A 24310-nucleotide genomic window follows, 5' to 3' on the forward strand; every position below is an offset into this window, starting at 1 on the left:
AGATTTAATATCATTTTCCTTCATAATGTGATCCATTATTCAATTAAGTTTATTAACCTAAATTCAAAGTAGTGTCCTTTGCTTGCCATGCACTTTTCCAATGTTCCAGCCAATTTTTGAAACAGTTCTAGAAGTAATCATTCTTTAGTTCTTTCAGGAACGATGTCGTGATCATTTCAATTTCTTTTATGGATGCAAACATGCCTTCATCTCTGATTTCAACTTTGGAAAGATCAAGAAGTTCTATGATGTTAAACAGGATGAATATGGTGGATGTGGGTGCATGGTAATTTTTTTTTGGCTGACAAGAACTGTCGAATAAGAAGAGAGGTATAGAATGAAGCAATGTCATGATGCAACATGAAACCATCTGTCTATTTCTATGGACTTTTTTGATGTATATCATTCCACAAACATTCCAGTACTCTTTTATAATATTCAGAGTTGAAAGAATTGCCTCTAGGTATGAACTCCACTCAAACAATTCCTTCCAGATTGAAAAAGGCAATCAACAGGACTTTGACATTGGATTTCAGCTTGATTGCCTTCTTTGGCCAAAAAAAGTTGGGTGTTTTCCATTTTGACCTTGAAGCTTTTCTTTAGGCACCTTGTCATATGCCTTTTCTAGAGCTACAAAATGTAAGTACATATCATTCTTATATTTCAATGATTTTGCAATTCTTTGTATGCAATTCACTATGAGTAGATTTGCTAGAATATTAAATAACCAGGTTTTAACTTGTATACATTTTTTATTTATACTAGATGTCTTTCCTCGACATGTTTTGCTGTATATATGGCTAATAGCACCTTCAGGAGGTTAACCATAAAAAAAAATAGTGTTTTTCAACAGCCACTAGTATCCATAAATTGAAAAGACTGGAATGATAGTTTAATTATGAGTATCATTAGGCATGTTATGTGCAGTCTCCACATAGTTTACACAACAAAGTATGTGATTGTTGGCATAGAAGAAGTCTTTAATGTTATACATATTAATTAATGACTTCCAAATATCATGAAAGATCATTATTCCTTGGTTTCTATTTAGTGTGTCTTTTGTGCAAATAACCTCAGAGGATTCCTTGAATAACCTGTTGAAGTAATTCATGCACTAAGTAGAGCATAGAGGATGCTTGCTAATTTACTGTGTGTTGTTCTTTGAGGATGTGTGCTACAAGTCTGCTTTTTTTACCCCTTTTGTTTTCAACATCACCTATATATTCTTTGTTGTGGATTTTGAAACTTCTCTGTCTGACCTACATATAACTTTCCACAAGAAGAAGGAATCTGTATACACCCAGGTGTTTATAAAATGGAACTTTTTCTCTAGTGGCGTGTAGAAAGCTTCATAAGGTGTTGACTGGTTTGAAGACTGTTCTGATTTACTGCCTTTAATATTTTGTCTATTTTTCTTGATGAATTGCCAGCTTATGGTATAGATACTGTGTCTTGTAATTAATTTCTGGGTTATCACACGTTATAAATAAAAAATCTATTTGAGTTAAAACCTGATTATTATTATTCTTCTCAATTATTTTTCATAACGTGTAAATCTGATCTTGACGACCTCTATTTGGTCTAAACCCAGCTTGTTCTTTTCCCAATTTCTCTTCCACAGTTTTTCTCAGCATCTTTTCAAATATGTTTGTTATAATTGTAACTAAAACACTTAGCAGAGAAATTCCTCTGTTATTCTCACATTCCGCTTTATGAGAGGTATAAGAGCTCTACTCCAATCATCTGGAATTCAACCTTCTGACTAGGCCCTCTGAATTATGCAGCCACTGCAAAACTTTACAACTTGAAATAAATGATTGCTGACTTACAACTTAAATATAAACAATACATAGTCTATATTTAAGTTGTAAGTCAGCAGTTAGAACTGAAGGAAATTTAGGAAGATGATTTGATGGAAAATCAGGTGTAAGACAAGGATACACTCTTATTCATCATGTATATGGATCACATTATGAAAGAAAGTGGCATTAAACCTGATATTAGAATTGGAGATGTCAAACTTAGCTCTTTGCATTATGCAAATGATGTGGTACTCCTAACACAACTGGTGTTGGTCTCCAGGCTTCTTTAACTAAACTGAATAGCAGCTATAACAAATATATGAAAATCAGAAATAAAAAGATCAAAACTAGGAAAATAGGCAAAAACACAGAAAACTTCAGCTGCATTATTAGTGGATAACCTACAAAACAAATAAAATATTTCATATATTTAGGCTCAAGTTTTAATAAAGGTGGCAATTTAAATACGGAAACAGACAACAGAATAAGGAAAGCTGGTATGGTGGGGAGCCAGTTCAAGAAATTTATATGTAACAAAAGAGAAATTAGCAAAAATACTAACCTAGCAGTATATAGGACCGTGTTCAAACCAGTTTTAAGTTAAGGATCTGAGAGTTGGATTAGAAATAAAGCATTTGATCAAAGATTAGAGACCACAGATATGAGAATTCTTAGAAAAATTAGGGGTCTGAACAGATGGTATTAATTAAAAATGAGGACATCAGGAAGGAACTTGATATTGTTTGCATTCAAGAATGTATGAGCAGGGATAATCAAAAGGGTATGGCGACTTAAACAGAATGGGTGAAGAAAGGTTAGGAAAACAGGACTTTGATGCCAAGGTGGGTAAAATAAAAAGATGCAGAGGAAGACCAGTGTCTAGTTGGATTGATTCAGTCACAAGTCCCTTAAAAGAAAGAAATGATAGATATGACAATATTTGAGTGATCACCAGTAACAGACTAATTTGGAGGAAAACTGTTGATTGGAGAATATTAATAATGTATTGCCATCATAGCAGCCTGAAAACTCCATGAGGGTACATGTCAGGAAATTGATGATATAGTTATTGCTCATTTTTTACTTACTGCTGGTGGTGTGGTACTTCCATGGTCACCTTCTTCTTGATATTTATGCACCAAATTTAATCTAAATGGATGAAATAGCTTTTCCAGTATTAGCTTCACACTATGTGTATTTTTAAATTGTGATTTTTTCATTTCAGTAATCTTTCTACAGTTGATTAAAGTAGCCCTTATCTGAAAATGAAAAAAAGTGAAATGAAATATGCATTCTATTTGTTGGTAATTTTTATAAATCAACTATGAGAACATCCATAATTATAATTATCAATAAAATGTGGTTATTCTAAAAACAGCAATGATTTGAAATTTTGTATGATTATGTATTTATGCCAGTAGGGAAAAAAAAAAAAAGAATAATGCTTGATTCTAAGCTAAATCACACTTAGAAAGTTTGGTTCAGCTTTGAATCAAGTACTATTTCAAATTATTGGAGATTTATAAAGCTCAAGAGAAGAAAGATAAGTTTTGTTGTATCTTTTATGTTACATCATTTATCACTGATATCATGACAACTACCATATATTAATTTTCAAGCTCACTGTTGTTTACCTTCATACTACCTTTTGATTACTGAAGGTTTTGTAGTGTGCTACACGTAAGGTATGTGTGTGTGTCTAAAATGTGACAATGGGAATCACTAGAAGGCTTGAACATCATTACCTCTTATTTTAGCAACAGTAAGAGTGGTGTGTAGGTGTTTTCTGGTACACATCATAGTTGACTAGTTGGTTAGGTTTTTTTTTAAAGTAATGAATGTAAATCCATTATTTAAGAATGAAATCTTAAAAACACATAAACACATTTATATCAGACAAAATCTGCCTGTATAGGGGCCAGAGAGATTATAAAAAATAATGATTGTGCTCAATGATGAAAGTTGCTTAAAAATGTGTATGATGATTAATGCAGAGCCACCATATCCACTACATAGACATGTCGCCTCCCATTAATAAAGGCACGTGTATATAATCATATGGAGCCGAGAAAGAAAAACTTCCTCAAATCCAGTGCAGACTAGATTTACACAGTTTAATTTCAGACTTAATCTTTAGCTCATTGTCAATCTCTCTCTATTCCATAATGGGATGTTAATTTTTTTGCCTTATATTCTGTTTGTAATCTGTGTAAAGGACCAGGTAGATGATGGCATCTTAGAGAATGAGCTGACCCTGTAGCATTTGCATCCTTGTTTCTCTTGATCCAAGTGTGTATCTTGGAATCCAACTTAGGCAAACATCCAAATGGAGTCTCCTTATCTGATAAAATAAATGCTGGATATGGGAAAGCACTGAATAATGATGCATTAGTTATACTAAATTAAGAATTTCTCTTCAGATTTCTAAATGCCTGAAGAGAGTTTTTTCATTTAGTATAAATAATGCATCTTTGATAGCATTTCAATTTTATGTAATTTAACGCAAGCTTTATTGCATGTGGGGCAGCAGTATAACTGTATATTCTGCGTGTCTGATTAGATATTATGCTCACTGGAAAGAAAGATGTAGATCCCACTAGAGAATAATTTTGAAAAATATGGACAGATAGCTATAAAATCAAGAGTATTCTGCACAGTGTGTTTGAAAGAGTTATTAGTAGACAGATGGGGTGAAATGAAGTTTTACCAATCTGCACAAGACAAAGCAGCACGATGGAATATTATTATTATTATGTTACACCTCCAGGGAGTCCAAAGACTCATTGAGGGAGAGAGTGTGTGCCAACAGCATCGAATGATTGATCTCCTTCCAACTACTAACCGTGCTCAAACTTGCTTAACTTTTTGTGTGAGCCATTAGTAGCAGAAGCTCTACCAAGTGGCCAACGTTTGCTGGCTTAATACTAGTATAATACTGGAATATTACTAGTTTGCCTTGTTCAGATCATCTATCATAATGATGTGTATACTCGAGATCTTTACTTTTTCACTCTTCTTATTTGCTTGGACAGGTGACTTTCATATCTTCTCATATACTGTACTTGTCACCTGCCAGATAATTTGTACCCATTATAATTACTTGTCCTGCACTCAATGTGCTAATTGCTAAGGCATACCATCCACATTCTCCCTCTGGGCCACTATGGGCACTCCCATGGAGTCTGAAGACTTATTGTGGGAGACCCAAACTATTATACCTTTCCTTGAACCCATTAACAGATAAAGCACTCACAAATGACTGTGGCGACCCATTCCACTCATTCACCACTCTCCAAGCAAAAAATCTAGTCCTTACACCCCTACTGACCACACCTTTATTCAACTTCCAGGAATGACCCCCTTGTTCTTGTCCCTGTAGCCAAGTGCTGAAACATGTCCCCAAACATCAACCAACTTCTGCAATCCACAGACCTTCAATCTATCCTCACAGGGAATATTTCACAGGCCACTCACCATCTTGGTCACTCGCCTCTGAATCTTCTCCACCATTTCCTCATCCCCAAGAAACTCAGGAGAACAGACTTGAGCACAGTAATCCAGATGTGGGTGTATCAACGCCTTATAAAGAGGAATAACAGCTTCTTAATCTCTACTTGTTAATGTGTTCTTCAGTAGCCAAGTAATCTACCTTAGAAACCTAACAATATGGCCTCTAAACTTTAACTCTCTGTCTACCACCAACCCTAAATCTGTAGTTTCATCTATTTCCTGGAGTACAGTGCCATCAATGTGATACACGGCTTGTAATCTATCTATCTATCCCAAAATGCATAACTTTACGTGTAGTATTTTTTCTTGACTATTATGTATACAAACTGTTACACTTTTTTTATAATGTTAGTCAAGTTCCTTTTATTTTATCGTCCTACATGTTTCGTAGCTGCTTCCTTGAAGGTTCTTCAAGGAAGCAGCTGCAGTTGCCCATAAAACTGGAAACCTAAACAGAATCAAGGTCTAACTTTACTAGAAATTTGGAAAGCTTTAATCAGATCATTAAACATCAAAGAAATGAACTTTCGTAACAATTACATCATGAGTCATAACAAATAAATCACATTCTCGAGACACGTGCATTGTCTTGCACAATACTAATTTTTTGTATGAATTAGACCCATCAGTTATAACCTAGTCTGTTACCTTCATATAGCTTACTAATTTGTATTCCCTGAAGATGCCGATAGAAAAACTGGTGAAACATGTAGGACGATAAAATAAAAGGAACTTGACTAATATTATAAAAAAAGTGCAATAGTTTGTATGCATAACATTACATTTCTCGACATTAAACTGATACACATTAACTTTTGTCCAATATTGACAACCTATTGAAATCAACCTGTAAGTTCTCCATATCATCTTGATTAACTATAATATTACTCTACCTAATTTTGCATCATCAGCAAACAACTGAATATTTCCTTTCAGGTTATTTAAACAGTAATGGTCCCAGAACTGAACCTTGTGGCACACCACTAGCACCTATTTTCACCTCAGTTCTGCCCCTCCGTATACTACTTTTTGATATCTGTCCAGAAGCCACCCTCTTATCCACTTAACCAGTGTCATATTCATCTCCATTTGTTCTTATTTGCGTAATAGTGTTCCATGTGGTATTCTGTCAAAATCCTTTGCAAAATCATCATTTAGCTGTTTCCTTTACCCAACTCAGCCTGGTACTCTATTATAAAAAGTTGATAATTACTAAGGCATGACTGACCCTTCATATCGCCATGTTGATCCTCATACAGTATCATATTTTTATCTACACATTATTGAATTCTATTTTTTTACCAATTTTTCTAGTACTTTTACAACCACACCTGAGATACTGATTGATCTATAATTTGCTACTGTCGTCTTAGAGCCTCCCTTATGCAAAGGAATAATTTTGCCCTCTTTTCACTCCCTTGGAACTTTACCAGAGCTGAGACTTAAACTAAACTGCTTAGTCAAAAGCATTGGCAGTTCCCTTACACATTAAAACCCTAGTTGATATCCCATCTAATTCCACAGCTGTATTTACACTGAGATTCTGCAATATCTTAAGAACCTCCAATTCATCGACCTCTGTTTCCATATTAGTGTCTGCCACACAGGTTAAAGCAGTAGCCTTGCTAGGAAGATAATATGCTTGCAAAGTGGTCAATAACTCAACTATGTTATCCGCTTTTGTCTCCTCGTGACCATCATCACTCATTAAGGTTAATCTTCCATAGTCATTCTTCCTCTTACTTGTCACATAACAAAATAACTCTTTGGGATTTCCTTTGACATACTCAGCTAAATTCTTCTCATAATCTGATGTTTCTTTCCTTGCCATGCTGGTCACCTTTCTTGCCTGAGCCTTGTACTGTTCATGAATTTGCTGGTCACCTTTCTTTTTACAAACCCTCCACAGCATTTTCTTCTTCTGCAGCTCATGCTTAATGATATTACTCATCCATCTAACTCCTACCCAGTTAACTCTCCTTATCCTAGGTACACAATTTAACACTGCTTCCTGTAGATGACCCTTAACTACATCCCATGCACTACTCATTACCCTGTAGTGTTTTTATACCATGGTACAGATTTAAGCTTCTTCCTATATCATAATCACCTGCTTTGTAGTTCCACAAATATCCCTTCTTGATAGAATATTCCTCATGTTTTACAATTTCCCAAGTCCAGACTGCATGGTCACTTTCATCAATTGGTTATGTCTTGGTTACTACATCTTGGTTATGGAGAATATTGGACCTGATCCTATTACCAGGCAGTACTCTCTCACCCCTAGTCCCCTCCATCACATGCTGCCTTAAGTATTTATCTCCCAGCAGGTGTATAACTATTTCCTTTCTGCCACATGATCTTTCTTCCTTCCAATCTATATCTCCATAGTTGAAGCCCCCATAATAATCACTCACCCTGCACTCATTGTACTGATTTGGTGATGCATGTCTTCCAAATCATCTGTGGAATGCCCTGGCCTATAACAACATCCAACTGTATATTTTCTCTTACTATGCTTAATCTCACACCAGATTGCTTCAAATGAACAGCCACCCTCCTGCCTGTCTCATATTTATTTTGGTTGCAATTCATCTACGATCATCAATAGTACTCCTTCCCCCATCCTATCTTCCTTTAAAATACTAAACCCTTCTCATTCAATCCCTGTAACTACATCATCTGCTGACAGCCAAATCTCACTAATGCCTATAACTTTTGGCGAGGTAGCACTAATCAATGCCAAAAACACCTCTCTGTTGTTCCTGATACTTCTGGCATTAGTATATAGAAACATCCTGCAACATCCATTTATTCCTCGGGAATGTGATGAGAAATGTGAAAGATGAGATTAGGTGAATGCAAGGCAAATCAGAGTAGGAGTAAGAGAGTTATGGGAATGATAGAAGAGGACAGAATAGGATCAGTGAAAGAGAAGGAATGAGAGAGAGAGTTATGGGAATGATAGAAGAGGAGAGAATAGGAACAGTGGAAGAGAGGGAATAGGAAGAATGTGAGGGAGCACTGGAACCAGGGATAGAGTGATGTCAGGAAGGCAGGTAAGTAGGGGAACAGAGAGAAAGTGTTAGAGAGATGGTGAGGAATGCAGGTGAGCAATCAAGGAACAGGGTGGTAAGAGGTGTGATGTATGGGGACTCAATGATCCGTGGTGTGCAAGATAGGATGCGTGAAGAGTGTTTACCTGGAGGAACAATAGAAAGAGTGGCTATGGCAATTAAGAGAGGGTGAAAGGGTGGATGAAATGATTGTGATGGTAGGAACAAATGACTTGAGAGGCAATGTAAATGAGTGGCGAAGAGATATGAGATTCTTGCTTGAGGTTGTACAAAAGAAAATGCAGAGAGGAAAGATAGTGTGTGTAGCCTAGGTATGATAGTGACGAACTGAGCAGAAATATTGAATAGCATAATAGCTAGAATGTGTCAGAAGAGAGGACTGGAATATGTGGATGCTTGGAGGGCATTTGAGGAAGTTACGAAAGGAAGGTGTGAGCAAGAGGGTGAGGAGTGGTTTCTTTGCATGGAGGGCGGTTAAACTGTGGAATGCATTGCCTGATAGAGTGGTGAGAGCGAGAATGATCCTTCCTAGGAAACACAAAGATGATAGACTTTGTGTTTCCTAGGAAGGATCTCCCACGATGAGTCGTGATAGACTTTGTGTTTCCTAGGAAGGACCTCCTGCGATGAGGCTTTTGACTCCATAGAGGACTGAATAATAATAATAATAATAGCAAACAACATATGCCTAATAAAACAAAACAGTTCTCAGAGCCAAACAAATACACAAATAAACTCATAACATAGCAATAAATTAAAAAATAAATCATATATCACAAGTTATTTTCAAAAACAGCTTATCTTTCAGTTTATAAAATCACTGCTTCTATCACAATACAGAAAATAAATATCATCAAAGTGTCAAAACATTCTAGTGGCTATTGAAAAAGCTTATAACGAGAGGGAAGAGTACTATAAAAGGAATCAGAGATGATAAAAATTTAAAGATTATGAAATTAGATAAGCACTAACAGAGCTGTAGCCAGAAATATTCAACAGGAATGCAATAAGGAATATATATCAATATCAAAGCAGGAAGAGTCATCAAAAATAGGAGATATGGAAAGTTGGGTAGAAGATATTTGATCAGAAATGCTGAAATATTGAAGTATAGAAGTTTGACAATAGCTGCATTTCATAACTTAAAGGGTCAAATTCTGGAATATTGGAGAAGTGCTTTCATAGTCTTCATCAAAAATAAGGAAAATAACACAATATAAAAATTCGAGTGGAATTTTCTACTGTGAGGGGAAATATTCACATCACACGGAACACTCACATATCTGAGAAGAGGCCAAGAATTAGGTGGAAGGAAAACTTCTTGAAGAATAAGAGCACAGTAATTTTTTTTTATTTTGAAAAGGCATTTGAGATGGTGCCACATCACACGTAGGTTTTAAGATGCAACATATAGGCTTGGATGTCAGGTCAGTGGATTGGATTTGTGACTGGCTTTCTAGATATCAGAGAGTTATATATAGAGTGTACAGTATGAGGAAGTTGGTAGGTTACAAGTGGAGTTCCACAGGATTCAGTATTGGGATCACTACTGTTGTTCAATCTTTATGTCAGTGATAATGTCATGGAATTATAGAGAGATATTCAGATGTTGATGATGCTTGGGAGGGTTCTTAATAATAGTGCTGATGTTTTAGCTCTTAAGGAGGATTTGAATAAGCTAGAAAGATTGGCAAACGAATGGGGGATGTCATTTTAATGCAACTGAATCTAAGGTTTTGAAATTTGGAATCCACAGATAAAATGCTTCATACTCACTTGGTGAAGTTATACTGGAAGAAGAGGAAGCAAGAGATCTTAAAGTGATTGCAGATAAAAATTTGAAGTTCAGAAGACATATCACAAAAGTTGTAAAGACATCTCAGAAAATTACTGCAATATTAAGGATTGCCCATGAAAGATAAAAGGGAGGTGGCTACATTGTAGAAAGCTTTGATTGGATCGCATTTTGATTTTTATATTCAGATCTGATCAATGAGATTTGAAGGGGGGATGAAGTGACCTTGGAGAAGATGCAAAGATAGATAAAAAGGATATCAAAACTTCATGATGTTGATTTTGAGAAGGATAGACTGAGTGCCTGCAGACTGCAGAGTTTGGTGGATAGAATACAAAGAGAGAGATATGATTTAGACATTTAAGCTTTTGACAGGCTATTATTGTATTAACACTGAGGAGATTTTTCATATGGTAGAATGAGAGAATGAGGAAAGACAAGGGGCCATCCCAGGAAGTTGCAAAAGGAAGTAGTGAGTAAGAAGTAAGTTTTTTACATGGAGAATGGTGGGAGCATGGAATGCATTGCCCCAGAGAATGGTGTAAGTACAAAGGGTGGATGAGTTTAAGGAGTAATACAATAAACTTTATATTGACTAGTGTAGAACTACTATGATGAGTCTTGTGAATCTCTGGAGCAGTGCTTTTTTTCTGGTGGTATGCAGTACCGGCACTTTCTTAAGTTTTTAAAAATTTGTGATTTATTGACAGTAAAATGTATGTAAATATTCTGGTAGATGGTACTGTGTTCACGAATTGAATTTTCAATTTTGATTACTCATAAGTTGGTACCCTTTTCTGTTTCATAGGTTGGTATGCAACCGAAAATAGGAAGTTGTGTTCACTTCCGATTGCTTCCAATATCAGTTCTGTATTCACTCTGCAACAGGCAGGTGTTCATGCGAGTTTTGAATTAATCTAAGTTAAAATCAGTTTATCAGTTCTGTATTCACTCTGCAACAGGCAGGTGTTCATGTGAGTTTTGAATTAATCTAAGTTAAATCAGTGTAATCATTGTTCAAATGAGTAAAATAAGTAGTTACTTTATGCCAATGAGTAAAAAAGGGAAGGCTGAAGAAACAGAAATTGTTGTATCTACTTGTGATCTAAAACATAAAACTAGCACCGAAAATACACTTGGTGAAGAGGATCATGAAACCAAGACCGAAGATCTACGTGGTGAAAAGAAAGCCAATTCAAATGTTGGACACTTTTGCAGAAAAATGACTTCGGCGAGAGAGAGACGAGTGGCTGTATGGCAAGAATAAAATGTTGGGCTGCAAAGTGTGTTGTGATGTCAGAAGTCTTGCTGTCAATAAACACATGGGAACGGAAAATTTAAGCGGACTGGACGAATTGTAAAATCAGTCATTTTGGAGAATCTCGCAAACAACAGTTAATGTCATTAAGCAAAAAGATTAACGATCATTAGGAGAGTGCAGCACACCAAAAAATAAAATCTGAAGCAAAAACGAAACATTAGAGAAAGTTTTCCTAAATACTTTGTCTCATAATAAAGACATAACAGGAAAAGTGTTTCGAACCCCTTACAAAGTTGTGAGGAAAAATCAATCATTTAACAACTTTGAAGATGAAATAAATTTACAGGAACTTAATGGCCTAGACATGGGATATATTCTTCATTCTGCAAATGCTTGCATTAACATCGTGAGCCATATCGCAAATGAAACGAGAAAAACATCAATAGACAATATATGAACTCCAAGAACAAAATATCGTCACTTATTGATGAATCGACAACTGTGAGTAACACAACAACAACATTGATTGTTATTGTTCATGTAGCTCTTCCTGAACTTTCGGCTCCTGTGAGTCTTTTCCTAGATTCGATCGAATTATCAGATGTAACTGCTAGAGGAATTCTAAACTCTTTAATTAGCCATCTTGAGTGTTTAGGATTATCTGAAGATTACTTAAAGGAGTATTTTCTGTACCGAGTGTGTCTGGTAAGTAGGTATACTTGAGAAACGGCTAAGAAAAATAATGGATGTGGGAAGCTCTGTAACTTGTGATGGTGCAGCCATGTTGTTTGGTGTGCGTAATGGTGTAAGGAGGCTAATGCCAGAGAAGTTTCCTACTGTTATTTTCTGGCATTGTGCTAGCCATTGCCTTGAATTGTCGGTTAGTGACACAGTGAACAATGTGGCAGGAGTGAATTGCTTTAAGAGTTTCATGGACATACTTTGTGTGACTTATCATGGTTCACCAAAGAATGCTAGGGAACTACAGGAATGTGCAGTGACTCTAGAACTTCAACTTCTTAAAATTGGCAGAATTTTAAGCACTTGGTGGTTGCATCTACCTTTTGCACTGTTTCTGCAGTGTGGTAAGACTTTGAAGCCCTCGTCCATCGCTTTCTGGAGGCAAAAGAAGATAGCAGCAGAAGCAAAACAGATTGCTTTCTTTATGAAGGCCTTTTAAGAAGTATAACATCATGCGAGTTTGATCTCGATTTGGGCCTTATGTGTGATGCTCTCCAAGAACTTAGTTCACTAAGTCTAGATTTCCAAGAAAGAAATATTGACTTGTACAAAGCAGACAGGAAGATAAAGAATACAGTTCAACTTTTTGAAGAAAGAATTGAAAATCCTGGTCCGTACTACAGTATTTCTCTTCAAAGTCAGAAGAACATGAAGTTAAAAGGGACTGAGCTCCACAAAAATGAAAGACACAGTCCTGCAATAAGTTCATCTGCTTTCTATAAGAAAGAAGCTGTTGGAAAGCATCTGCTTAAAAGAGATGATGCTGATTTGCCTGAATGTGCTAAGATTTTAGATTCCAAGTATTGGCTAGAAAATCCTGGGAAGCATCTCACATTTGGTGAAGCTGAAATTAAAATGTTAGCACTCAAATTTCGCTTAAATGAAAGAGAAGCAGTTCATGGTTTCCGTGAATATCTTCAAGAAAATAAAGTCCTATATTTTACTCCTATATTTGAAGTTATACGTTATACCAAGAAAGCAGAGCTATTTTTAATAATGAAATATTCCTTTTTGAGGAAAAAAAAAAAACAGGGGGAGGGACACTTCATTATCAAAAATAGCATTGCTTTCTTTGTATAACATGGATCTGTATTTAAGTTTTGTAGATCTTGAAAAGGCATATATTAAGTGCCAAGAAAAACTGCTCAAAACACAACATTATATGGTTCAAATGTAATATTATATAAAGCAACGTATACCCTATGACTTACGCTGTAAGTCAGCAATCGGAATAAAATGAGGTACTGTAATATGTTTATTATTATTATTTTCCTGACCTTCATGGAGTCACAAAACCATTGTGGTAAGTTAAAAGAAAGTCTATCAGTCTATCATGCCACTCCTTAAACTCATCCACTGTCTGGATGTTTGCCACCCACTTAGGCAGTGCATTTTATAGTCCTGCCACTCTCCATACAAAAAAGTTACTTCTTACACTTTTACTCACCACTCTCTTTTGCAACTTCCAGAGATAGCCTCTTGTCCTTCCTCCTTCTATCATATGAAAATTCTCCTCAGTATTAACATGATAGAAGCCCATGAAAAGCTTAAATTTCTCAATCACCCCCCCCCCCCACGTCTTCTGTTCACCAAACGCTGTAGTCTGCATGCCCTCAGTCTATCCTCATAATCAACATTGTACAATCTTGATTTCATTTTTGTTATCCATTTCTGCACCCTCTTCAAGGTTACTTCATCTCCTTAAATCCCATTAACTACATCTGAGCACAGAAATCCAGATGTGGTCTTATCAAAGCTTTATACAATGAGACACACACTTTTATTTCTTGTGGTCAGTGTCCTTCTCAACATTGCAGCAATTCTCTGAGATGTCTTCACAATCTTTGTAATATTGTCCTCTGAACTTCAAATCTCTATCTACAATCAGCCTGAGATCCCTTCCTCCCTCTACTTCTTCCAGTATAACTCCACCAAGTGAGTATGAAGCATCCCATCTGTGGATCTCAAATTTAAAACCTTACATTCAATTAATATCTCCATTTGTTTGCCCACTTTTTCAGCTTATTCAAATCCTCTTGAAGAGTCAAAACATCAGCCACTATTACTAATAACCTTCCCAAGCTTCACACTATCTGCAAATGACTGATCTCTTCAGTGGGAGCCAGGCCCAAGTGGAGATACCAGGTAGAAGCATTAGGGTGGCACACCATTTGGCAACTCCTATAGGTAGAGATGACCTGCTAATACTTCTACCTGGTATCTCCACTTGGGCCTGGCTCCCACTGAAGAAACCTCAATAAAGGTCGAAACTAGTCTGGGTTGTGGCCCTTCCCTTAATGCATAACATTAGACATATCCGCAAGGAGAAGTATTTTGCATTATGGGAGATACTGAGATAGGAGTGTTGGTAGCTTGCTCCACCTTTGCAAGGAGTGCTCTGGTGTTGTACCACCTTACCCCAGTCCTGAAGATACTTTCAGGCGCAAACTTTGTTTGCTCACACTTGGATAAAGGATTAAACTAAATTTATTAGTTCATTTGAAAAGCCTCTAAAATCATTTTGCACAATGTGGAAGAATGTGATTGTAAAAGCCTCGCATATTGTTAGCAGAAATGTCATTCGACTTTGAGACTTGATAACCACGCTGAGATTTCTCTGATTTGGCCAGAAAAGTCTTGGAAGGCATTCCAAAAGTGGCTGGTTTAATTGACATTAAATATTTGTTAGTCACAATAGTTTTCCCCCTCCCCTTCCACAATTTTCTTCAAAATCTCTGGATAATTTGTGGCCACCTCGTTATCTGCACTTGCAGCTTCACCTGTGATTCAAACATTATGTAGGCTATTTCTCTTTTTTGAAATGCTCAAACCACCCAACACTAGTATGAAATTCTTCTTCTTTTCCATCATTGATAGTGCTTTCTTTTCAAGGTTGCAAAAACCCAAAAATTTAAAATTAAGGAAAACAGTTGCAAAGGAGGGACAAGATATGATCATCAAAAGGCTCTATAATTAGCAGATGAATTACATTTTGACGGTAAATTTGGAACACAGTGTACATGGAAATAGTGTAGTATGCCATTAAAATTCACTTTGTGAAATGTTTTAAATCGGTAATAACTAAATTATTTCAATCCAGTGAGTGGTTTTTTTAAAATAGTTAGCCATAAAAATGTACAGAGAGAGAAATTTTTTAAATCTATAACATTTATTTTTAAGATGTATATAAGCACACTAATCAAATTTTAGAGCCGCACTAATCAAATTTGGGTATAGAAAAAAAAAATATGCACTAATCGGGGATGCATTAATCGAGGGATTGCTGTATTTCAATAATTTAACTTTAATAGTAATACACTTTCTCTTGGGCTCTGTTTTTCATCTGCCAACTTTCTTCCTGTTCATCTATAAACACTGTTAAATTTGCATCATAATGCATTATGTGATGTTACATAGCTGTTGATAACAAGTTGGGCTGCTTCCTCGAAGCATGCATCCACTGCAAACTATGGGGCAGGACAAACAACAACATGTAACAAAACATTTTTATTACACAATTTCAATATATTAAGTTAGAATGAATGAAAATTTCTTATCTCTTAAAATGGAATTATTTGACTTGTTGAATATAATAAGTTTAGTTTAATCCTTTATCCAAGTGTGAGCAAACAAAGTTTGCACCTGAAAGTATCTTCAGGACTGGGGTAAGGTAGTGCAACACCAGGAAACTCGTTGCAAAGATGGAGAAAGCTCTCATCACTCCTATCTCAGTATCTCCCATAATGCAAAGCACATCTCCTTGCAGATATGTGTAATGCTTTGCATTAAGGCAAGGGCCACTACCCATACCAGTTTCGACCTTTATTGAGGTCTCGTCAGTGGGAGCCAGGCCCAGTAGTGGAGATACAAAGGCAGAAGCAATGAGAGGTCATCCTAACCTATAGGAGTTGCCAAAGAGTGTGCAACCTTATTATTAAATTACTCCGGATTCAGAGAAAGATGTTGAGAGTTTATTTTTCACTCGGTTAGACTATAATAAGTTTAGTTTAATCCTTTATCCAAGTGTGAGCAAACAAAGTTTGCGCCTGAAAAAAAAAAAAAAAAAAATTGACTTGTTGAACTTGAAGACTGTTACTGCAAAGGCTTCATTACTATTAAGAAATATGGATGAAATTTAGTGATGAAGTTTAACTTTAGATACCTGAATACCGATAAGCTAGAAACACTTACACAATTAACAATGGAAACTCAGAAGCGCAGATTTCTATCCAAGAACTATACCTATACCCAATACTTTTTTTTAAATTTAGCTTTGAATACGTTATCTGATCTTCACCAGTAGACACTAAAGACAATCTAATAAACAAGTCAGTGCATATTTTAGCATATGTAAAAGACAATATTAACGTCATGTCAAGAAATAAACAGAAGAAACATATTTAGCATAAGAAAAATTAGCACATGAGATAAAGATAAAAATTAAACAACAAATAACTAAAATAATCATTAATAACAGGCATAGTATCAGTTAAGTTATTATGCCTGTCATTAATGATTGGGAATCATGAAATAAAAAAAGTGTAACAATTAAAACATTTAGTAGTAATGATCATAAATCAACTACATCAGATAGTAGAAGTGTAGGATGAAATAAAGAGAGGTCATTATCCTTTTTATTCTCTCTCTCATGTGTGCTAAGTTCAAAACATATGCACTGGACGACTAAAGCACAAATATATGAATCAATAAATCATCCAGTAGTTACCTACATATGTGAAACCAGGATATTTACATTCAGGGTAGATAATTTTATTTCATCATCATCATCATCATCAAATTCCTGTTATGTACCCTCAAGGGGTGTACAGGATATGATAGTACTACATGAAAAAATTACATCATTATTAATTTCCTATCTACAATTTTCCTCCAAATCAGTCTGTTACTTGTCAAGACTCCAACATTATCAGATCTTATATTTCTATCGTCTAAAGCACTTTGTACAGTATCAATCCACCTATATCTTGGTCTTCCTCTAGGTCGTTTTGCTGCCAACCTGGCAGAAAACACTTGTTTTGCTAATCTTTCCTCGCCCATTCTGTTTAAGTGACCATACCACCTGAGATTAGCTCTGCTAACACATTCCTGGATGCTGACAATTTTAAGTTCTTTCCTAATATCCTCGTTTTTAATATGATATTGCCATTGATGCCATCTGTTCACGCCTATAATCTTTCTCAGGACTCTCATATCTGTGGTCTCTAGTCTTTGGTCAAGTGTTTTACTTCTGACCCAGCTCTCAGATCCATAAGTTAAAACTGGTTTGAACACTGTCTTGTACACAGCTAATTTAGTGTTCCGACTAATTTCTTTCTTATTCCATATGAATTTATTCAATTGACTTCCCACCATACCAGCTTTGCTTATTCTGTTGTCTATTTCTATATTTAATTTACCATCTTCAGTAAAGATCGTGCCTAAATAGCTGAAATGTTTTACTTGTTCCACAGGTTCTCCATTCACAACACAGTTGACATTTTCAATGACTCTGCCTATTTTCATTGTCTTTGTCTTTTTATTGCTGACCTTCATACCATGTCTATTACAACAGCTATTCAATTTAGTCAGAGAATCTTGGAGACTTGTAGCAGATTTATTTAGAAGTATAACATCATCTGCATAAAGCAAAGAGCTGACATTAACATCTCCAATTTTGATATCATGTTTAATACCACTTTCCTTCATAATGTGATCCATATAGATAATGAATAACAGAGGGGATAATGTACATCCTTGTCTCACACCAGATTTAACATTAAACCATCTTCCTGTACTTCCTTCAATTCTAACTGCTGACTTACAACTCAAATAAAGACTAAGTATTGCTTGATATAATGCCCCATTGACACCATATAACTGCAGCGTATTGAATAGCTTCTCTCTTGGCACCTTGTCATATGCCTTTTCCAGATCGACAAAACTTAAATACAGATCTTTGTTATATTCCCATGCTTTCTCGACTATTTGTCGTAAAGTGAAGATCTGATCCTGACAGCCTCTATTTGGCCTGAATCCAGCTTGTTCTTCACCAAGCTTTTCTTCCACAATTCTTCTCAACCGTTTCTCAAGTATACTTGCATAGATCTTGCCAGGAACACTCAGTAGGGAAATACCTCTGTAATTCTCACATGCAGTTTTATTTCCCTTTTTATATATAGGTACTATGAGAGCTCTACTCCAGTCATCGGGAATTCGTCCCTCTGTCCAGGCTTTCTGAACTATGCAGTGCAGCCACTGTAAGACTCTTATACCACCATACTTCAGCATTTCTGGTCGAATATCATCTACTCCTGCTGCCTTTCCACATTTCAAGCCTTTGATAGCTTTTTCTACTTCAAGTATGGATATGTATTCCTGACTGCATGCCTGGTCAGTGTTTTTTACCACTGTGCTGTCATCACTGCTTGTTTCATTTAGCAGTTTTTCAAAGTAATTACTCCATACTTCAAGGATATCTTTTTCTCCCGTTTTCATGTCACCTTTATCATCTCTAATTCCTTTTATAGCACTCTTTCCTCCATTCTTCAGCTTCTTCAACAACCTCCAGAATATTTTGCCACCTTCTTGATATTTATTTTCTATATTCTTGCCAAAGTCCTCCCATGACTTTTGTTTAGCTAGTTTTACACAGTGTTTAGCATTCTTGCATTTGTCTCTATATTCTCTAAGAGCACAAGCTGACTTATTTGACAGGAACTTTTGGTATGCTTTCTTCTTTTCCTTCACTGCCTCTTTAACTACCTGTGTCCACCAGGGAGTTCTGATTTTTTTATCCTTACAGATAACCTCACCACATGCCTCTCTGGCAGAATCAATCAATGTTTTCTTCAGAGTTTGCCATTGAATCTCCAAGGTTTGATTCCTGTTCTCAAACTCTTTCATTTTTTCTTCAATAATCTTTGTGTATTTTAGCCTACAGTTCACATCTGAGAGCTGCTCAACTTTTATTCGCTTTAAAACTTTCTTACATGTTCTTCTTTTCAATATGAAATTCAATTTTATCCTGCTCAAGACTAAATAGTGATCACTTCCAATTTCAAATCCTCTGTACACTCTGGTGTCCTGCACCAGGGAGAAAACATCACTATCAACAATAACATAGTCAATGAGACTTTTCTTATTCCTAGCCTCTTCTCTCCATGTGAATTTGTGCACATTTTTATGTTGGAACATGGTGTTAGTAATAACCAGTCCATGTCCTGAGCAGAAATCCAACAGATATTTGCCATTATTATTAGCTTTGCTCTTTTCTCCAAATTTTCCCAAAATATTTTTGTATGTCTCACAATCATTTCCTACTCTGCTATTTAGATCCCCAACAAGGACCAACTTTTCATTTTTCATTGTGTCAGTTGCTTTTTCCAAAGCCTCAAAAAATTCCTCCACTTCTACCTTAGTAGAACCTTCTGTGGGACCATAGGCACAAATAAGTCTCATTGTCCAGTTCCCCATTCTCATATTTGCCCACATTACTCTACTTGAGACTGACTGCCATTCAAGAAGATTAGCCTCGTATTTTGTGTTGAATACTATGGCTACTCCTTCTTTTCCTTTATTGTCATTGCCTGAATATAACAGTTTGTATTTATTGCTCAGAAAGATCTCACCAGTTTTGGTCTTTTTTGTTTCAGTCACCCCTATTATGTCGATCTGGTACTTATCTAATTCCTCAGCTAGCTCCATTTCTTTGCCATTCAGGCTTCTTACGTTGATAGTACCGATCTTTAACTCTGGTGATGTTGAGTTGGGGTTTATTTTCAGATTTGTTCCAGTAGCTGACTTTTCGCTGTTCGCCCTGGTTCCCTGGCGAAAACAACGGGGGCCTTGTTTAACCGGGCGACGCCCCAGCCGGCATGAAATTTTGTCATGTTGTACCATCATTCTATATTTTGGTTTAACCAATAAGAATACAATTTGGTCGGCTAAATCCCAAATTGCCAGCCCATCCTCGTCCGTTCAGTATCAAAGTAGATACCCAACAGGGTGCACCACAAGAAGGTGAGGATTGGACATTAGGTCAGAAGCCCTGGTCGGTTCTCCGCATTCCTTTAAAGGCTATGTGGAGGTCTCCTCTCAGTTATACAGCTTTGACCCTTAAGCACCCCTAATTTTATTTCAGCTTTCAAAAAAAAAAAAAAAAAAAAAAAAAAAAAAATTTATTTCAGCTTTCAAAAAAAGAAAATCCTTAGAAACATATTTGGCTCTGTGAATGATAATGGTCTCTGGGGGATAAGATACAACATGAGCTATATATCACCCCAATAAAGAACCTACAATATCTAATGAAATCAGCTTCAAAAGTTGCAGTGGGCAGACATGTTTTTCATATGGAAAATGACAGTATTCTTAAGAAGACTATAAATAGTAAAATTCTTGGTTCAAGACCAAGCAAAAAACCAAGAACAAGATGGGTAGATACCATTAGTCAAGATGACAACATCATACTGCAATGTACAAACTGGAGAGGTAGGGTCCTGGAAAAGACAGGGTTGGAGGAAACAAATTATTATTATTATCCTAAGACCCTATGGAGTCATAGACAGATCTAGGAGTTCACTTTTGTCATACACACAACTCATAATACTGTGCTTTAAACATATTCAAATTCTCTGCAGACACCACACTAAGCAATGAATTTCAATCATTCACAACTCTCCATGCAAAAAACCTGTTTCTCACTTCCTTGCTCACACCCCTCCTTATACAGCTTCCAGGGATGACTTTTCTTCTCCCCCAATCTCTCCACATTTTATGAAAAATCTCTTCAATGTTAATCCTATAATGATCCCTTACCAACTTATATATCTCTATCATATCACTCCCTCTTCCTCCTGTCCACTAGACTCTGCAAATTGCATCCTCTTAACCTTTCTTCATATTCAACATTCCAGAGATTAGAAACTATTTTGGTCAACTGCCACTGGACCCTCTCCAACGTCACTTCATCCTTTTGAAAACCAGATAACCAAATCTGTGCACGGCAGTCCATATGTGGCCTAATCAGAGCCTTATACAATGGAAACAGAATCTCCTTACGTCTACACTGACTTGTAGAAGTAAGTCCGCATCATTCCCAGAATTCCTTGTGTTCTCATCACAGCTTTGGCAATATACCACCACCACTGGTAGATCTCTTATTTCTTTCACCTCCAAGAATATATCCACGCCAAGAGTAAATTCTATATCCCATCCTTGTTTTCCAAATTTGAACACCTTTCATTTTGCAACATTGCACTGGCATCCCCCACTCCCCTACCCATTCACTCAGTCTATTCAAGTCTTCTTGTAAGGGCACAACATCTGCTCTATTCCTCATAGTTTGTCCTAACTTTGCATAATCTCTAAACAGCTATATATTCCCATTCAAATCTAATCTTCCCCAATATCATTAACATACTGATTAAACAGCAGTGGCCCTGAAACAGACTCTCCTGAGGCACACCATTTAATGACTTTCCTCTTCTCCCCCCCCCATACACAACATATCGATACCTATCAGACAGTCAATCTCCAATCCAATGCATTAGTCTAATATCCCATCTCATCTGCTCTAGTTTGACTATCAACTTATTATGCGGTAATCTATCAAAAGCCTTTGCAAAGTCTAAGTCTATATATACTACTGTGTATCCATTGCATGCAATGCTGCTGTCATCTTATTGTAATAAGTAAGCAGATTACTAAAACATGACTTCCCTTTAGCCAATCCATTCTGTCCATCAAAGATAATACCATTGTTGTCAACCCAGTTTTGGATTCTGATTCTCACCAGTCTTTCCATCACTTTCACAACACCTGACACACACACACACACAGATTGACCTATAATTTGATGCTTGAATTCTGTCACTTCCTTTATGAAGTGGTACAATCTTGCCTTTCTTCCACTCATTTGGAACTTGATACAATGTAAGACTCATATTAAACAAATATTCAAGGCAGATTTCAACTCCCTGTCGCATTCCTTCAAAAAATATCCCGATAGTGTGAGGGTTACAGATGCAGAAGAGGTTGTTCAGTTAATGAGTGCCCATTTTGTTAAAAGCTATCAACCTGGTGTATGCAACATTGAGCTCACTGTTACCTCTTCACTAGAAGAAAAAACGAAGGAAGGCTATTCAGCAATAGGAACTAATGGGATATCAGAAGAACTGGTTCAGAAGAGTGTTCAGCTGAACTGGCCATTTCTTTGACCAGGCTGTTTAATATGAGTCTCAGAACAGGGAAGATTCTGCAGGAATGGAAGGAATGTATGGTAATTCCATTGCACAAGGATGGTGCAAAGACTGATGTATCCAACTATCGACTGATTACCTATCTCAGGAGTGGTGGTGGTGAAGATTTTGGAAAAATTGGTTAGGGCTCGCATTCAGAAATGGGTTGACAGTGAATCTCTACTTTGCAATGAAAAACATGGGTTTACTAAGGGAAGGTCACATTTTAGCAACTTACTCACATTCTATAACAATGTTACCATTGAACTAGACAAGGGGAATGGATACACCATCATACTTCTGGATTTTGCTACGGCTTTTGACAGAATACAGCGTGCAGACTGCTGCATAAATTGGAGAAAATGGGTCTAGGTTATAGAATATTACCATGGATAAGAGGATGGCTGACTGACAGATATCAAAAAGTATTATACAGGGGATGTGAGTCTGCAAGATTTAAGGTAACTAGTGGTGTACTACAAGGATCAGCACTTGGTCCACTGTTATTCAATCTGTACATTAATGATATTGGGAAGGATTTGACAAGTGACATATAGCTATCTGCTGATATGCAGTACTTGCAGAATGATTTGAATAGTCTGGAATTGTAAGCATGGGAAAATGGATGTCAGTAAATGTAAAGTTATTCACTTTGGCGTGATTAGATATCCAATGTTGTATTGGATACCTAATATATTGGTGGGATTATACTAGAAGATACTGATCAGGCTAGGGATCTTTACTGTCAGTAGACAGGAAGTTTTCAGGGGCCATGCACCACAGATTGCAAATACAACTTAAAAGATAATTGCGATGCTAAAATGAACGTTCACATGTAAAAATAAGGATGTTATTTGGCCTCTTTACAAGGCCTTGATAAGACCTCACTTGGACTATTGTGTGCAGGTCTGGCTTCCGTTGTGATTCTGATACATTGGAGAGAGAGTACAAAGGAGAGTGTTAAAAATGATATCAGGATTGCGGAATACTGAGTATGAAGATAGATTGAGAATTTGTAGACTGCAGACACTAACTGATAGGAGAAAAAAGGGGAGATATGATTGAGACTTACAAACTTCTGAAAGGGTCATACAGGATTTCAATTGATGAAATTTTTCAATTTATGGAGGGTGGGGAAAGGACGAGAGGGCATCCTTGGAAGCTGAGAATGAAGGCTGCTAAGAAGGGGGTGAAAACTAGAATTTTCTCTCATAGGGTGGTGTGTGATTGGAATGGATTGCCATTGGATGTTATGAGTGCAAGCAGTGTGAATGAATTCAAGAATAAGTATGATAGCTGGTGTGTGTGTGTAGTATGTGGCCCCCCTCATTGAGTCTCTGACTCCCTGGAGGTCTCTCTTAATAATAATAATGATATGCAGTGATATATTCAAGTCTCACAGCCTTATTAATATCAAGTTTGCTTAATTCCCCATATCTCTTCCTCCTCCTCATCTTCCACTACTCTCAAACTCTCCATGCTTCACAAGGATGAAGAGACCTTTATGAACTGCTCATTAAATATATCAGTTGTATTCTCAAATGCAGTTGTCCTTATAGCATTTTCTCCAATTAATGCGTCCTATCATAATCATTATAATTTTTGCTGGCTACATATTGAAAGAACTGGATTTTTTTTTTGGTTCCATTTATTTATTCGTATGGAGTTCCCCCATAGAACTGGTTGAGCCCTCCTAATTAGGGATTAAGTATGTATTAATGACTGTAAATCTGCATATGTGTGTGTGTGTGTGTGTTCACAGGTGGTTTGCCTGTTCTAAAGGACGAAAAACCCTCTACCTCTGTATGAGACCAGCTAACTCACCTTTACTTGCAAGAGATCAATAAAGGTTCGTCAGTCATGGATGGGAATCAAACCAGAATCGATAC

The 24310-nt window shown here is 36.5% G+C and overlaps 1 protein-coding gene across 1 annotated transcript in view; it reads right to left on the reverse strand.

The window, feature by feature from the left end:
* LOC150105439 (polycystin-1-like protein 1) overlaps nucleotides 1-24310 on the reverse strand; it is a 724085-nt gene that overhangs the window by 40084 nt on the left and 659691 nt on the right. Inside the window, exon 45 of the mRNA XM_090394152.1 lies at nucleotides 2891-3061. Within this exon, the coding sequence (XP_090250278.1) occupies nucleotides 2891-3061 (171 nt within the window). The remainder of the gene's footprint in view (nucleotides 1-2890; nucleotides 3062-24310) is intronic.

This window comes from Typopeltis vanoorti, chromosome 6 (genome assembly GCF_054136105.1).
Source record: "Typopeltis vanoorti isolate ZY-2024b chromosome 6, IOZ_Tvanoo_1.0, whole genome shotgun sequence".
Taxonomy (NCBI): Eukaryota; Metazoa; Arthropoda; class Arachnida; order Uropygi; family Thelyphonidae; genus Typopeltis; species Typopeltis vanoorti.